The sequence below is a fragment of the Ursus arctos genome, unplaced genomic scaffold (assembly GCF_023065955.2).
Source record: "Ursus arctos isolate Adak ecotype North America unplaced genomic scaffold, UrsArc2.0 scaffold_2, whole genome shotgun sequence".
Classification (NCBI taxonomy): Eukaryota; Metazoa; Chordata; class Mammalia; order Carnivora; family Ursidae; genus Ursus; species Ursus arctos.
The window spans coordinates 20,603,188-20,620,971 of record NW_026622874.1 but is presented as its reverse complement, the minus strand read 5'-3'; the positions used below and the strand labels follow the sequence as shown (position 1 = coordinate 20,620,971).

Here is a 17,784-nt window from a genome sequence, read left to right as displayed (position 1 = left end):
TATTAAAAGATGACAACCAGTGTTCTCAAAGACCCTAACCCAAGATAAAGGTGTAATCATGTGGTCTTACCTGTTTAAGGGCAGCCTTGGCTTCTATGGCCTCTGCTGACTCAATTACAGGTACTGGAGCAGGAGTGGAAGCAGTCTGGGATGTACTTGAACGTTTTGGAGTTGATGCAAGAGAAATATCATCTAAGCTTGAAGCTTCAGAAATGTAAAAAGAACGATGTAACATTTCTTATCACAAATAACACTACCAAAATAAGTGAGTTAGACTTATTTAAATGAAATGGTAAGACTATAGAGATTATGAGAGGAAGAATCTACTAAATAACCTATTAAAATTATTTTTGGTTTTTGGTTAGAGACAGTATTTGTAGATGAAATGTTCAAAACAAAACTAAAAGGTCATAGACATGCAATGTACAGCATGGAGTACGATCAGTGATATTGTGATAACTCTGTATGGTGACAGAGGGTAACCAGATTTATCATGGGCGTCATTTCATGTTGTATGGAAATGTCAAATTGCTATGAGGTACACCTGAAACTTACAGCATACTGTATGTCAGTTATACTTAAAAATACATACATACGGTAATTCACAGACTCTGAGATACACATTTTTCAACAATGGTCAGCATTTCTTCTTTCTTAGTCATACCTAAAATAACTACATGTTTTAGAATTGGTGATGTTACGATCAATCATATACGGTAGTTAAATTTGAAGTTACCATTCAGTATAGTGGACACTGCTTATGATGTTGCAAAATCTACTTTATAATACACACTTAAAAAACATTTCCCAAAACTATTTAAAATTTTTTAGGATAATATATAAAAACCTACCTTGTAAAGGAATGGCAACTCCTGTTGTTTGCGACAACAAAATACGGTACATGTCACGCTGACGAACTATGGAATCAACAAGCTGCATTTGATGTTGTCGTGACTCACGGAGTTGTTCTAATTCAGTGAGGGCATTCTCAAGTTTTAGCTGAAGCTCAGCAATTCTGTAGAAAAAGATATCAGTCTATTTCACATGATTGAGATTGAGAGGCAGTTATAATTTCAAACTATAAACTAAGAAGCATTTTACCATCTATCATACTAAGCATAATACTTTTGCCTCTCTTATCCTTTCTTTCTTCTGCTGGTATTTTAAGAACCACTTTTAAAACCTTCACCATACAGGACTCAGATACTCACCAAAGTCATCTGAAAAGTCTATTTGCAAAAATCAAACCAATTCCATTCAGTCAAAACCCCAGTCTTACTTTTATAGCCATTGCTCTTTCTCTAGCACCAAACACTTCTTTGGAAAGAATTTGTTACTCTGCTTGAATAATTCCTACATTATCTTCTCCACGAGGCCTGGTCTGTTCCCTTAAACCCAGGCTAGGTCCTCTACCTCTACTCTCCCAATGATAGGCTTCTATCCATTAGAGCACAAATCACACTGAACTAAAATTATCTACTTATCTATTTCATTTTTACTATCAATCTCATCCACAAATTGAGGTCTCAGAGAGTAAAAAATTTTTGTATTGTTGCTCAAAATTTTTTTTCTAAGTCACTATAATTCCAGCATACAGCATGATTAGGGACACATGAAAATTTCAATAAATATTTGGTAAACAAACCAAGGTAGTCAATTGCTTACTTAGATGAAGTTGTTTCTTGTTCTTCTCTTTCTCTGGTTTCCCCAAGTTCCCTAAGGGCCACTAAGAGACGCTGATTTTGCTGTTGAAGTTCTTCAATATTTCTATAAGATACTAGATGCTGTGATATTACTTCAGATGAACTACTTATATCAGCAGAGCTTACTTCTTCATCACGAATTACATGATTACCCCTTGCTTCTTCAAGTTCCATCAAAAGCACTCTAATCTAAAAACAAAGTTTTAATATGTTACCAAATAGTATTAACTTTGATTCTGGAAATGCTTAATATTAATATTTTCAAGTGAAAATATTACTTTATGAACACCATCAGTATTAAACTATTTTTAAAATATTAAGATTATTGTTTTAGATATTAACATCTAAAAAATTTTAATGGGAAAAATTATTTTTCATTCCTGTAAAAGTGTGTAACAAAGGCTAGTATTTTTTAAAAAACTACCAATTCATGATTCTACAAGTATGGCTCCATTTATGTAAAACACTGACCAAATAAAACACAAAGAAATATATACCTGTAAATGTGCATATGCTTGCACTTGCATGCTTAGGTATGTAGTGTATGGGAAGAAGACATGAAAAATAGATTTTTACTCCACTCATATAAAGTTTTTATGTATATGTTATATATGGGTAAATCCACACACAAAAATGGGGATAAAATATATGAACAAAATAGTTCTACATTTCCTGACTTGTTCAGCTGAAGAAAAAAAAAAGTGGCACAGGAACCTATATGCATGGTTTTACTTCAGTAAAAACAAAGGATGCTTACATATATTCGTGAATGCTCATATGTGTTTATATACATATGAAAAAAGACATGAGAGGATATACACCAGTTTGTTAACAGTGGTTATACTCTGGCACTGGGGAAGGGGACAGAAGACTTTTATTTATCCTTGAATTATTTCATTTGTTACAACCAGTACCTACAATTTGAAAATTTATCAAACACTTAAAAAAAAAAAAAAAAAGAAGGGCTAGGAAAAAAACAAAAAACAATGACTAGGCTACAATTCTGCGAGAGTCATATTCCTAACTGATGAGAATTTCATATGCAGTAGTCCTATCTTATATACCTGCAAACAGACTTAAACATTATTGGGCTGTCTGTTTAGAACAAAATAGGAAAAGAAACAAAAAATTCTAACCTGTTGTGAAAGATCTTTTATTTGTACTTCCATCCTTTGATTGTCTCTTTCAAGCACAGATGAATGTTTGTTAGCTTTATCAGTGTCCTCCTGCAATCGCTGAATCTCCTTTAAAATGTAAATTAAAGTGAAAATTCTGCAGGCCCTTCTAAAGTCTATACAAATGAAGCAGTTATATGAATAACAAAAATATACAGCGCTCAAATACCATAGTCAACTGATAATCTAAAAACTCTATTTATGATATAGTAGTTATTAAAGAGTAATTCTCTACAAATATGTACACATGTATTTCTTAATATCTCAAGTATTGCTCATCATGTTTATCACTATATGAAAACAATGAAGAATCGCCACCTTCCTCAAATGGACTGAAAATTACAATCTTACAGCCACACCAGATTAATAGTGTAACAAACTGATGTCACAGAAATACTCTCAAAAGATGTGTTATAGAGATGAAAATAAGGGACTATGTTACAATGCCAATCATTACTATACTACTTACATGGAAATAAACATCAAAGTAACCATCAAAGCAAAAAATGTTGGGTAAGATGAGTAAAACTTGATTTTATAAAAAAGTCATCAGGAATTAATTCTAAAGCAGCAGCAGCCAATGTTACAAGGCTGTTAAAAAGATACATTATATGCAGTGCTTTGTTAGTAAGTTCTGCATCCCAATATCACTAAGAATTTAGGGACACAGCTTTAAGGAGCCTGAAAAAAGCACAAAATATGTTTGAAATCGTATGTTTTATCTCAAATTTATATAAATTTTGCTTCCTAATGAGCTCTTTTTACATTATAACGTTTTAGATACTATCCAAGTGAAAGATGGCTCATATTTATGGTGTTTCAAGTACCTGAGTACATTGCCCTAAAGGTATGCATACACCAATTTCAGTAGAAACAAGTATGAGACAAAATGAAGGAGGCAAATGTTCATAAGAGATAGCAATTATACAAATCTGCTGTGTTCAAAATGGTACTAAGATGCTAAGGAAGAAATAACTTGGTTATAAAACTCTAAGTAACAAATGAACATCAAAGAATCTAGGCTGGAGAACACATGATCTATGTCATGGACAGAAGATTCTGCTATAAAGAAGATACAGAAATTATCTTTATTTAAATTCTTTGCTGGTTTTGAAAAAAGTACGTAAAGGATTTTTATTATTATACCCATACATTAGTGAAAAAGGAACAAATAACTTTTTTCCATAATGAACATCTGCTATTATTTGAGCCTGAAAGCCCCTTGTACCTCTATCCTCTTCAGACAATAAGCTCCAGGAAAAACACTCACTCTCAGTAGTGAGAAACTCAAGAAGATCTAATTACACCCAAGGGACCTCTTACTAAAACCACAGGGTTGGGGGGGAGGGGCGGATATTAAAAGCCAATACTCTTGTCAAGGCAAGACTGCTAGATGTCAAATGACACTGGAGAAAAAGACCATTTGATACAACATACCTGGATTTAAACTGACATCTAAATCATAATAGCAACAGCAACAAAATTTTAAGTTTGAATTAAGGATAAAACTCATTTATACTATTTTTTCACAGGGGGAAAAATTTATCAGTTTAAAACAGCAGATACAAAAAGTTACTGAATTTTCTCAAAACTTGTTTAATACATCTTGAGTTCTTCTCAGTAGTATTAATAGTTGTACCCTAAAAGCAAAATTATGTGAATATGTTCTTTTTTAATTACTATCTAGTAAAAACGAATCTTAAAAGGCAAGATATTGATGAATTTCCCTGGTACTTCAAATTTGCAAAGGAAGAGTAACAAAATAATGCATACAAAAATTTGCCGAATTGTGAAATGTTATAAAAAAGGAGTTCTTCCCTGTGGTCAAACAACATCACCATCTCCAGACAGAATATCAGAACTGTCAGACAAAGAATGACTAGGACAAATTTACAAGAGTTCTATTACAAAGAGAGATTGTTATTTTAATTTGAAGAGTAGTCCAAGGAGATTTGGCTAACCATCAACCACTACAGAATCCTACAGAAAACTTCTCTAACGCCTTAATAGAAAAGGCTCCCATAATTTTAGCTGAATAAGAATATTTCATGATTACAGGTGTTTAATACTATAGAATTACCCTATCACTGAAAAGCAAAATTAGCCTTTTCTGACTCAAATATTTCATTTTATTAAGAGAGAATGCCTACACACGTGCATAAGCAGGGGGAAAGGTAAGAAGAGGGAGAGGGAGAGAGAGAATTTTAAGCAGGCTCTGCACCAGCTGGAGCCTGGTGCGGGGGTCAATCTCATGACTCTGAGATCATGACCTGAGACAAAATCAAGAGCTGGACGCTTAATCAACTGAGCCACCTAAGCGCCCCATTAAATATCTTAATTCTAAGAGACAATTACTTTCTAAATCACTTGTCATATATACTTTTCCCCAGTTAAAATTTAAGAATGGAACCAACCTTCATAGCTTGTTCAAGCTTAACAGATAAACTTGCCACAGCTTTCTGTGCACGTTCATACTCCTCACGCTGGCGTTTCAAAATTGGTGCTTTGGCTTCAACTTCTTTCACTATTTCATCTAGATACTTATTAATTCTTTTATTCTCTAGTTTCTCCAAAAGCAACTGATCCTGAGTTTCCACATAAGCATTATACAGCTGAAAGGAGAAAAGGGGTTGTTTCAAACCTAAGCGTAATACAGAAGCATATAATTGATCTAGCTTCATAATAAACATGCATTAGCACTTACTAAAATGGAAATGTTTCCTGTATGTTGCAAGAACCAGGAACCAAGAAAGCTTTTCTTAGAATGATCCATTAAGCATCAGATGCGTTTAAGAATAATTTTTCTGAGCATTAAATTTCAGCAAATTTCCTTTTACTGAAGGAAAATAATAAGACTTAATACCAGTCTTACCTCGGTTAATTTCATGCCGGGCTTCACTATCTTAGCTACAGCTGCTGCAGTAGGAGACATAGCTGCAAGCTCTTCTTCAGATAATATGGCTCCTGTGCCAACACATAGAAATCTAATGTATTTCTGTACTATTTCACACTAAAGCCAGCAATATTTTTTCTAAGACGAGTAAATGTGACACCTACTAAACATTACATATAAATTCCTAAGCAGATTTTAAAATATGACATCAAACTGTCATGTAATCCAATTCTAAAAATCATGAAGTATAGTTAAAAATGTTTTGGAAATTGACACACAGTTACATGCGATGAAATGGTACTTGTATTTGACAATATAGTAAAGATACGGACAAGTATTAATTTTATAACTAAAAAAACTTGATGGAGTTTCATAACAAGATAGAGAAATAGTACTAGTGGAAAGTAGTGACAACTACGCAGGAAGTCCTAGTATTTTATTCAAGTCATTTATAAGCATCTGTTAATTCATACCTTTACGTTTTGTGGCAGAAAGCAGGTCATTTGCGTTCTCTAATTCCTTCTCCAATTTCCCTATTTTCTCAAGCATTTCTTTTTTCATTTGGTCTTTAGATTCCTCCACTTCTAAAAGATGATCCTGTATTGCTTTATTGGCTAAAAGGACAGAATATCCAAACATACACTTAAAATCTTGGAGCTTACGAAATGTAACAGCACAGTCATTATTTTTCCCTTCAGTAAACATTAAATTCTAGACACACTATGGTTGCCAGTTATCCTCTGAAATCTCTTGCTCTAGTTATAATTCCTGAAATGTCCTGGCCTGCTAAATCTATTTCTGCATTTGATATCTCTGATCTATGGGGAAAATAAGGGAACTCAAAGTAAAAAAGTGGCTCTAAATATCTCTTTGGTTTTATTCTGCTCTTTAGTCTAGAACACAATGACTAGAAAAGATCATATAAACAACTTATATTACACCAGCAAAAAACAAAAACAAAAACAAACCCCCAAACCAAAAATTTACATTTAAAAAGCAAGAATACATGAAAATCAAAGACTTTAAAATATACAGTTTTTAACGCAAAAATGAGGCTTCTTCATGGATTAAGAGAATACCCAAACTATAAACCCATATGTATTTATCAAAGTAAATGTTTCATAAATGGAAGAAAAATTTCCTTTTAGAAACCAGACCATATATAAGGTTATAAAATGAGAAAAACAGTAGCTATCCAAATTTCCAATATCCTATCTGTTGAAAATATAATTCAAAGTTTCTTACTCCAAGAACTTCCCTCTATATCAAATTTTGTCTCTAATAAGATTAATCTAACTTCTAAATCCAACAATCTACACAAAGGTAAAGAAAAAAATACCCCTCAATTAAAAACAAAATAATCTTCCCATAATTAAAAAAACTTACCTTCTCCAGCTTCTTTCAAAAGTTTGTGTAGTTCATCCACTGCTCGGGTCAGTTCATTGCTCTTTGCTTCTGAGTCATCGGCAGCACTCTAAAATTTAATCTTAAAAAGTTATTGGATATCCAAAAATGCAACATTAGGACACTAAAATGTGTGGTTGGGCATTTACCTTGTATAGATTAGAGAGCTTTATATGAGCATTTAATTCATTGTGGAATTTCTCTTCCATACTGGCCTGCTGTTCCTTGGCCTACAAAAAAGACTCAATTACAACACTCTCATTTGAGCGGAATTTAGAATGCTTATTGAATGTTAAGATAAAAAATCCAATTTGTAAAGAGATAAAAATTAACATCAGTTTTCAGGATAAAGATGAATTACCTTAAAGATAAAATATTGCTGATATTTTTATCTTGAAGTGCAATACTTCAACGATATTAAAATTAACCATACACATTTTCAGACAGTCCTTTGGATATAGCACATGATTGCCATTTCTGAATCTAGCTATTTCAGCTTAGCTACAACACATGACGGTGTCCTGGCCATTTTATGGTGCCAGAAATAGTTCAAAACACGAAATCATTTAAAAAAATAATAGCCTCGTAAGTGCTTTAATATTTTTGTAAAGGAGAAATTTTAAAGTGGTCATCTCTACCTCTTTCAGTTTGGTCAACAGCTCTTCTACATGTTTTTGAAGATTCTCATTTGATGTTTTCAAGCCATTCATCTGTTCTTCCATTCTAGAAACCTAGAAATAGAAGAGTTGGGTGGAGAGAGGATGTTATATTAACTAAAATGAATTTGATATAAAGTTTAGCTGCCAAGTGAAAGCAAAATAATGTCCTATATCCAAAAAAAGGTTTCACATAAAATGTGTATATTTAAGAAAATGATAAATAAAAGCTCATGGAACAACACATTTGGATTTAGCTCACAAAATTTACCACCATTTCTAAATGTATCTTAAAGATACATCAAAAGACAGCAGACAGTATCAAAATTCATCAAAGAATATCTTAAGGTATTTATTTAAATGCAATTCGTTCATTTCCTAGGCCAAATGTTTATGAATTATGCCTTCCACGTTTCTAATATTATAATACATTTACTTCAGTATACCATGGAAAACGTTCATTTTTTTTAAAGATTTTTATTTACTTATTTGAGAGAGAGCAGAGAGCACTAGCTGGGGGAGGGGCAGAGGGAGAGAGAGAGAGGGACAAGCTGACTCCCCTCCAACAGCGCAGAGCCTGACCTGAGGCTGGATCCCAATACCCCAAGATCATGACCTGAGCAGAACTCAGATGCTTAACTGACTGAGCCACCCAGGCAACCCTCACCATGGAATACATGTGTAATAAGCTGGCGCACAGATGTAAGTTTCAACCAAAATTTACTAACTTACCTCCTCTTTTTTGTTTTCAAGATTACATTTAAGCTCTAGAATCTCATTTCCTTTTTCTCTGCCAAGAGCCAGAAGTTCATCGGTTTTAGTTTTTAACTCTGTATTCAGCCATGTATTCTGATTATGTAACAACTCCTTTTCTTGCTCCAAGCGTTTTTCTCGATACTAAAGATATCCAAGAAAATAACATTTACAGTTAAAGACAATATACACGGCTAGTTAAAAGATTTTGCCTGTGGCTAAAGAACACAAGCAGAATCTTAACAACAGAAGTATTTGCATGCATTCTTAACAGAAAACAGATGGTCAGATAAGAACTATAAGAAACTTAAGTATCATATAAACAAATTTTTCTATTAAAATTGTCTTAACGTTTAATTCTTTCCCTGACATTAAACAAAAACAAACACACAGCTTTTAATCACTTTATAGATCACCTGCTTATACTTAAAATTTAATTTAGGTGAGTTTTAAGCAAACATTGTATTTTGTGCATTAAGAATTATTTGTTACTTGCTTTAACAGAAACATCAGAAGCTTGAAGTTCATCCAGTTTTAACTGCAGATCACCCTTTGTGGCATTGCTTTCTTTAAGTTTTTCATTTTGACGTTTAAAATCCTCTAGAAAGGTCAGAAGAGAATTTGAAAATAATGACTAATTAATGCTCAAGAGGAATGAAACATCGAAGACGCATCTCTAGAAACACAAGCATTTAATACAAGCTAAGTAGTTCTCAACTCCTTAATTTCTTTTTGTCATACTCAGTTACAAATTTAATTTTAACAAATGATAAGCCAAATTTGTGCACCCAACCCAACATGTAAATTATACTGGTTTTTAAATTTTTAAATGCAGTATCATAAGCTAAATATACAAAATAACATTAATTTCCCTGATATATACCCATAGATTAAAATTTCATAGTCATTTGTTAAGTCAAAAAGCAGTAATACATATACAAATCTACTCAAAACAGCCAGAATAATACATGCTTAATTTCTCTATATTCCTTACACTGAAGTTTTTATTAAAAAATATTCTTTTAATTTTATCTACCCAGTAGCTGATCAATATCACCAAAAAATACTCTGCAGTAACTTAACTGAGACTGGAAAAGTGTAGTTACCTAATTGAGTATTATCGTATAGAAACATAAATAGTTGAAAATTCTATTAATAAAAATAAAAATCGTAATAATTTTATAAAAGGAACCAAAGGGAATACGATTACACTGCTTAAGAGTCATGTTTATCTTAATATATCAACTGTATCATATACTATATACTATACTATGTATCTACCTTACTTATATGTATTACTTAGCTTGTATTCCCACCTAACTCCTTCAGTCCATATTTTTAAATATAAGATTTCCTTTCAGGTTCTTCTACATATTGAATGTTTTTGGACAGGTTATACCAGCAAGTGTGTCTATACTAGAAGAAAGAGTTCAGCCTCTACAACTGAACACTTAAACTGGTTCCAATTTGATATTATAAATCACACTGTAGTAAGTATCTTAGCATGTAAACCTTGGTCCAAATTACAACTTCTTAGATGCTTTTCATTTGTGTATATTTGTCTAGACACTTCTTTAAAATCTTGATAATGATCTAAAGATAAATGGGAGAAACAGTAGGATATTACATTGACTATATTCTGAGCTATGATAAACAAACACCGGCAACAGAAATGGGCTGGGGATTAATTCCGAGCACTATTAGAAGAGAGAGGACAGACTGGAGTTAGAAGCTAAAGTATTTCTTCATACCTGTTAAATATTCAAGTTCTTGAGATAGTCTCTCATTGGTTCTAACTAAGTCTCTTTTCTCAGCTTCTAATTCTTCTTTCGTCCTTGTAAACTGACTCTATCACATAAAGGAAAAACAGAATGTGTTTAAATTAAAAACTGTGTTCAAGTCCCAACACAGATATGCCACTTTATTTAACACTAGCTATAGTTTAAGAATGGTTGGTTTTCTTTCTCATATAACTTAATACATCAAGAAATTTAAACATTACCTGTAATCTCAACACTATATTTTACATTTTTAAAAATTATTTTTCATAGGCTTATGAAAAATTTCCCACATCACTATTTAGCACTTGGAAGTGTCCTTGTTACTTAAACATGCTTTTGTAGAAAAGGCATTAATTTACTTCTAATTTTTGCTGCCATAAAGTACAATTTTGATGGATATCACTGCATTTACAGGTAGGTTCAAATTATTTTTCAAGAAAGAGCCCTAGAAATGAAATTATTTAAAACCTTTAATATTTTTTCTCAAACTACTTTGCAGCAAGACAATGGCAATCAATACGCTTTGATTCCTAAGTGTCAATCTCAAGCCACCACTCCATTCTTAAAAAAGAGAAAGAAATCAATGTTAACATGGGGAGATGAAAAATAATTACTTTTATTGTTTTATCTGCATTTTTATGATCACAAGTGAAGTAGAGCAACATTTCATATTGCCACTGACCATTTGTGCAGCTTCCTCTTTTTTTTTTAATTCCTTTGCCCATTTCCCCCTTGAATGATTTTTCTTAAAATATGAAAGTTGTCATAGTAAGGATCCAAATAGTCATCTTTTAATTGAAAAAGATACTTATTAGTGGCTTATTTGTGTTTTAGTTCTTTTTATGCAGAGAATTTTAAATTTCTATTGGATTAAGTCTACCACTTTCCCATTACAAGTACCTTTTATACACCAAGTACCTTTTAATCTCAAATCAAACACAAGTTTTTTTTGTTTTGTTTTTCCAAACACGAGTTTTAAAAAAGCAATGAGGAGAGCCTGAAGTTCTATCCAGTTAGAGAATCACTGAGTATGGCCGCTTTATTAAAACAATGGGTAAACAATCCTTGTGACCACATTCAATCTGTTACTCTTATCACTACTCTAAGGAAACGATTTCTGATATGGATTCATCCATATCCCCAACTGTATCATAATAGTTGAAATAATGCCTGAGCAACAGTAAGTCAACAGTAAGTACTAAATAGAGAATTTCTAAAAGAAAGGAAGGATGATAGGTAAGTGGGTTGAGTGGGGGACAAATAAGTGAATCTATGAATATCTCTCCTACTTATAGTTCTATGGCACTTTACTTACAATGTGAATTAAAAAAAAATCACAACCTTAAGAGCTATAGCGTTAAGAGCAAGTTTCTTTTTATAGTAAGTACCAATATATTCTGATGAGTAAAAGAAATACCCAATCAATAAAACATATAAAGGTCCAAATTAAGGAAATTATATATATGCATTTCTCTTAGTAGTTTCTCCTAATAGGACATGTTTCATGTTCTCATTCAGTAACACAAAATAGAATACTTCCTCAAGTATCATGTTTATAGTTAGCTTTATTCACATGAATAACTTTTACCTGAATGGCAACACTGCGATCCTGAGCAACTTCAAGTTCTTTATTTTTCTCAGTTAGTGCCTTCAGTTGATTGTCTGGATAAAAGGAATTTTATGAACATACACACATAAACTTAAAAACTGCAATGGCAGTTTTCATTCAACTGCCACCCATATACACGTTTTAAAATGAAGAAACTGGGGTATCTGGGTGGCTCAGTCATTAAGCGACCGCCTTCGGCTCAGGTCATGATCCCAGGGTCCTGGGATCCAGCCCCGCATCAGGCTCCCTGCTCAGCGGAGAGCCTGCTTCTCCTCTCCCACTCCCCCTGCTGGTGTTCCCTCTCTCGCTGGGTCTCTCTCTGTCCAATAAATAAATCTTTAAAAAAATAAAAATAAATAAATAAAATGAAGAAACTGAGTCTCAGAAAGGCTGAGTTACAGAACATAGTATTCCAAATTCATGAATATCCAAATTTACTCTACTTCTAAACCAAACTTTTTTCTTATTTTTTTTTGTTAAAGATTTTACTTATGAGAGAGAGCATGCGCACAGAAGCAGGGGGAGCAGCAGAGAGAGAGGGAAAAGCAGGCTCCTTGCTGAGCAGGGAGGCTGATGCAGGGCTCAATCCCAGGACCCTGGGATCATGACCTGAGATGCAGGCAGACACTTAACCGACTGAGCCACCTAGGTGCCCAAGACCAAATTTTTAAATATGCTATCCTGTCTCCAAAATCTTATTTGTAATCATTCTAACCAACATTTATAGGAAAAAGCACATACAATTATCACTTTAATCATTTTTCAATGATTCTTCTAAGTCAATCGTAACAATGAAATATATTTACAAATCAGAAAATTGAGTAATAAAAACAAGATCAAGAGAATAAATAACATTTAAACGATATAAAATGTATACAGAGTAAATAACAACAATGGATAATTCTGTTTCAGCTTATCACTCTAAAAAGAGCCTTCAACATGGAGGGAAAAAAAATTATGCTTGAAACTGAATTATCAATCTCCACTTATAATGGTCTATCTCCCCTTGTACAGTTTGTTCCCTAAAGGCATGCAGATAACTAGGAAGAATATACTTTCTGAAACTTTCTTCCACTAAAACGCATCTATATTATGTGCTAGCAATTAAATGAATACATTACTGCTACTTCCAATCTTAAGTTCTATTTAAACAATAGGCTTATTATAGGAAAAAACCCTGCTAAATTAGTCTGAATTTTCTATTTTGCGTTAATATTATTTACTGGTTTCCAAACTTATAGATCTGGAATGATAAAGTGAAAAAACACAGACATAACTGTATATCCCAGAAAGGCATTCTAGATGTGTCTAGGTTTTTCCTCATCTTCTCCTCCTCTGCCTTCCAGATCGCGTAAAAGCAGCTATAATCACAGTAATTTTCCTGAAATTCTATAGCACCTCAGTGCTACAGACCCAGTTATTACGCCAAGGCAGCACTATATACAGATGATGAACGAGACCTAGTCACTTAATAAATTAATTATGTCACTTAATAAATTATGTCACTTAATAAATTAATTATTACATGTGTATATAAACCATTGTACATAAATGCCATATATTTTTAAAACTAAGTGCTTCAAAATTAGCTGGAAAAAAATTATGACCTAAATAGTTGATGGGCACAGACCTGGTTAAGAAAAAAGGCTGAAGTGTTAACCACTCTCTTATTAGCTTCCTGTGTTTCCAATCAAATTAAAAATCCAGCTATATCTAATAACAAATATTATGCCCCCACTCTATAAAGACCTTTTCTGACATTTGCTTTCTCCTGTCATAAGCAAAGCACACAATGCACATCATTTTTCCCAAGAAATGCCAGGACCTTTAACTAAGATCTTGTGTACCTTCTAGAACTTAATGATAGAAGAAAACTTATTAAAAAGGAAATTACGCAAGGCACCTGAGTAGAACAGTCTGTTAAGCATCTGACTCTTGGTTTCAGCTTGGGTCAAAATCTCAGGGTCGTGAGATCGAGCCCCACATGGGGGGGGGGCACACTCAGTGCAGTCTGCTTAAGATTCTCTCCCCCACCCCTTGTACTCTCTCTCTAAAAATAAATCTTAAAAAAAAGGAAATTACCCATCTTTCCTAAGAAACAGGTCTTAAAGAGGAAATATCCTGAGATTCATAAATATTTATAAAAAATACAACAGTTAAAATATAATAAACTGGTCGGCTTTAATCTTCAACAAATTAAAAATAATTTTCTCCTTAATTACATTTTCAGTTGCATAATGCTTTACGACTTTTTAAAATGCTTTCAAACATCTCTCATTTGATCTGTACAGTTAGATAGGTAAGCAGATGGACAGGTGGTTCTAACCATTTTATATGTTATGATTTACATACGGCAAAAGAGCTTCTAATAGCAGTCAGAATTAGAACCCAGGTCTCCTGACCATTAATTAAGCCTTATATTCTTAATAAAGTCTTTACCATCAAGAGAAAACACCAAATACCACCATAAATGAAAACAATGACAATCTGTATTTTCATAAACAGTAAGTCAATGTTTCTAAAGCATACAAAAGAGCGCCTAAAGATCTCCATACTATAAGAATAAAATAAGGATGTAAAAATACTTACTGAGCTTCTCTAGGTCAAGCCTCAAACTTTGGCACTCTCGGGTTTCATTCACAAGTCTCTCCTGACTGTGGGACAGCCTCTTCTCTATCTCAAAATACTGTTGTTCTTCAGAAGCAGAGAAAAAAATAAAATCAAACACACATGTACACACACTGTCAATACTGCTACTTATTTTTAACAATGTTGATTTTAATATTTAAGGCATGGTATTTGAATTGCACTCCAAATAAGAGAATTTGAGTAAAGATAATTAGAGCACTGAAAGCACTTTAACATTTCCAACTGACTTACACGTACATGACAAAAGAAAATAAGACCTACGGGGGTTTTCCAACTTCTCTATTCCACAAAACTGAAAATCTTCAAGGTAGGCAACATGTCTTACTTACCTTAGTATTTTCCCCACACATTAGTAGACATTTTAGCATAAAGCAGACACCAGTACAAAAAAACCTTATTAAGCGGAGGAAAAAATTAGATTAAAAACTGCTTTGTTTTAAAAGGTTGTGTTAAAAGATTCAAATACCTAAACATATAAAATAGTTAACCTTATGTAAAAATGAGTTAATTTTACAAGGGAAGGACTGAGGGTGTACTGTTCAGCACAGTATCAAGCACACAGAAGACTAACTGATATTTATGTGCAAATTAATGAACAGAACGCGGTGTATCTTCAGTGTTGGGATTCACAGAATTACTTTTCGACACCAATTCTGCTTGATAATTACATTTTTTTGCAGTGATAATGTATTCAGAATTTTCAATCAATTTACCAAAACAGCACCATACTCCCCACACCCCCAGGTAAACCGGGACAAATAACAGTTTTTATTTCACTAACGGTAATTACTATGGTCTTAATCTTTCCTCAAGGATATTCAAGTCACAACTGTCGGTAACTTTCTTATCTGAGGGTCTACTGTAAGTACCTATAAACAGATCTTTAAACTCCGACTTTTACAGAGAAATCCGATATGTCAAACTTATTTACGTTCGCTGGGTTTCCAGCACTTAGGCACCTACTCATTTATATGAACATCTAGTTCGTTAACCTGAACAGCCCGAAGGACTAAGAAACAGAACTCAGTGCATGAAGTAGTCAATTAGACAAAGACCTCTGAATGCAGGTGACCAGGAAAAGTGAGCGGAAATTACTAGCAACGCAACATAAAGATAGGGTACTCTAAGCTTAGAGAGAGAGGTCGCAGACTCTCGCTAGTCCGGAGTAAACAGACGCAGATCTTCACAATTTCTGTGTGCCGAACATTAAGTGTCCCTACATGAGACCACACTAATTACAAAGAAAACGGAACTAAGTGTAAATTCGGTTTAAAACAAACAAAAGGGCTCCTTCACTTCAAACTGTGAGAGCAGGTAAGAGCAGGCCTAGGGGGTCTAAGAAGCCGGGAAACCGATGTCACCAGCGTAGTCGCAGGCAGAAAGCGAGCTTGCAAGGGGAGAAGACCAGCCATAGCTACGGAGTCGGGCCCAGAATCAAGGGCGGGAAGAGCGTCGCCACTTACCACTCTCCACCTTAAATTTCTCATGCCGCCCCTTCAGGCCATCGATCTCGGATTGCTGGTCAGCAAGGAACTTTTCAAGTTTGTTCTGGACGGACTTAGGCAGCTTGTTCAGCTCCGTGCGCTCCAGGACTTGCTGCAACACCGCCGCCATGTCGATCTGGCCGGGGGCCGCAGGGCCAGCAGCCGGCGGAGCCGACACCGAGAAGAAAGGCGAAGACCAAGAGGACCCAGAAGCCTGGGCGGCCGCCTCGGCCACCTCGCTCCGTGGCTCGCGTGCGCCTGCCCGCCGGAGACTCCCGCGGCGGGACCCTGGGAAATCGAGTCCTGCCTTAGCGCCGGCACCAGACGCGCCACAGCGCCCGCGCCCGAAGTGCGCGCGCAGCCGCCGGAAGCTAGGCACCCTGGGAATCCGAGTTCAGCCGCGGCCCCTGACCCTCTTTGATTTCCGGCTCCCCAGTCCACCCGCCTCAAGCCGCGCGGGCCTGTGGGAAACGTAGTGTTTTTCTCAATCCCTTCCGTGAGCGGGATTGCGCACCGCCCATTCCGCTTCCTTTTTTTCTCCCCGCCCCCCGGCTCTCCTCCACTGTCCGCGAGGTGGCGCCACAGAGTATTCGTCCACTCATGTCCCTCCCTGAAAAGCAAGGCGACCTTACCGTCAAAGCTCCGGGATGCCATGGGTCGTCCTCTTGGGCGACTTCTAGACACTGAGCCACTAGAGGGCATCGGTCCGGGCAGGGCTGGACGGCAGGCGCCGGGCTACCGCCACGCTCTCAATGGCGCCCGGAAGGGGGCGGGGTGGCGACCGCAGTCGCTTTGGCTGAGGTGCTGCGGTGAAGGAAGGGGGGCAGCGTGCGTCATCAGACCGCGCCACCTGACTCCAGAGACCCTGGGTTTGAAGTGGGAAGTGAGGTGTGGGAAGTCTGTCGCTTTCTGATGAATTCATTGGCTGTGGAATTTGGACCCGAGGGGAATCTGGCCCCTGGACGCTTGTACTTGCACCTTAAACCCCCTTCTCAGGAGGACTGACAGTTCGACAGATTTGTCTGTCACGCGGGCACATTCTGAGTGCAGGTGAGTCAGCCTTCGGGTGTAATGCGTGTGTGTGAGGGTGGAGTTTGTGCGCTCGGGCTCAGAGAGCCTCCTTCTGAAGGAAGAAGGAAAGGGACCGAGCGTAGGAAGCATATGGGCAGGCACTCCGGTACCACACTCAAGTCCAGTTATGATAAAACTTACTTCATTTAAGACGGCGTACTTAGATAACCTTTTGTTTGTATGTGGCGGGGTGGGTACCAACGAGCCAACAGGAATTGAAGGAGCCCGTTTCATTTTTCAGGGAGAGGATTTAAAGAAAGCAGGAGGACTTTGAGTGTAGCCTTTGTTTTTATGTTTTAAGGTAATATTGTAGAAAGTGCTACCATATGTTTATATTTTTAAGATGGAAAAACTGTCAACAAAAGTTTTAAAACACATTCTTAAAAACCGCTTATCACCTTGCCTCCATAATAGAACTACTTGTTTCCAGATTGTAATTCTGTGACCTCTATGCTGAATCTGTAGATTATTTCATGTTTAATTATTCTTCCGAAAGAACTTAACTTCTTCATTGAAAATAAATCATTCCCAGTTCATTCCCCCCACAGTTCCCACATTAGCAGCCCTTTTGTGAATATTATTAAGGATAAGTTGATTTTTCCCCCA

The 17,784-nt window shown here is 35.5% G+C and overlaps 2 protein-coding genes across 5 annotated transcripts in view; one reads left to right on the top strand and one right to left on the bottom strand.

Moving 5' to 3' along the window:
* The window catches only part of TPR (translocated promoter region, nuclear basket protein), a 66,935-nt gene extending 50,022 nt beyond the window's left edge, over positions 1 to 16,913 (bottom strand). For all 4 annotated transcript variants that reach the window (XM_026509236.4, XM_026509235.4, XM_057315590.1 and 1 more), the window contains exons 1-17: positions 16,740 to 16,913; positions 16,087 to 16,395; positions 14,564 to 14,668; positions 11,954 to 12,027; positions 10,336 to 10,432; positions 9,081 to 9,184; positions 8,564 to 8,728; positions 7,814 to 7,906; positions 7,325 to 7,405; positions 7,158 to 7,245; positions 6,245 to 6,385; positions 5,751 to 5,842; positions 5,293 to 5,490; positions 2,840 to 2,947; positions 1,666 to 1,892; positions 852 to 1,015; positions 71 to 204 (exon numbers count right to left, since the gene is read on the bottom strand). In XM_026509236.4, coding sequence (XP_026365021.2) covers positions 71 to 204; positions 852 to 1,015; positions 1,666 to 1,892; positions 2,840 to 2,947; positions 5,293 to 5,490; positions 5,751 to 5,842; positions 6,245 to 6,385; positions 7,158 to 7,245; positions 7,325 to 7,405; positions 7,814 to 7,906; positions 8,564 to 8,728; positions 9,081 to 9,184; positions 10,336 to 10,432; positions 11,954 to 12,027; positions 14,564 to 14,668; positions 16,087 to 16,395; positions 16,740 to 16,809 — 2,250 coding nt within the window. In that variant the 5' untranslated portion in view covers positions 16,810 to 16,913. The remainder of the gene's footprint in view (positions 1 to 70; positions 205 to 851; positions 1,016 to 1,665; positions 1,893 to 2,839; positions 2,948 to 5,292; positions 5,491 to 5,750; positions 5,843 to 6,244; positions 6,386 to 7,157; positions 7,246 to 7,324; positions 7,406 to 7,813; positions 7,907 to 8,563; positions 8,729 to 9,080; positions 9,185 to 10,335; positions 10,433 to 11,953; positions 12,028 to 14,563; positions 14,669 to 16,086; positions 16,396 to 16,739) is intronic.
* Positions 16,914 to 16,923: 10 nt separating this feature from the next.
* Positions 16,924 to 17,784, top strand: part of ODR4 (odr-4 GPCR localization factor homolog) — a 36,169-nt gene continuing 35,308 nt past the window's right edge. The window contains exon 1 of the mRNA XM_026509240.4: positions 16,924 to 17,157. The gene's annotated coding sequence lies outside the window, so the exon portion shown is untranslated. The remainder of the gene's footprint in view (positions 17,158 to 17,784) is intronic.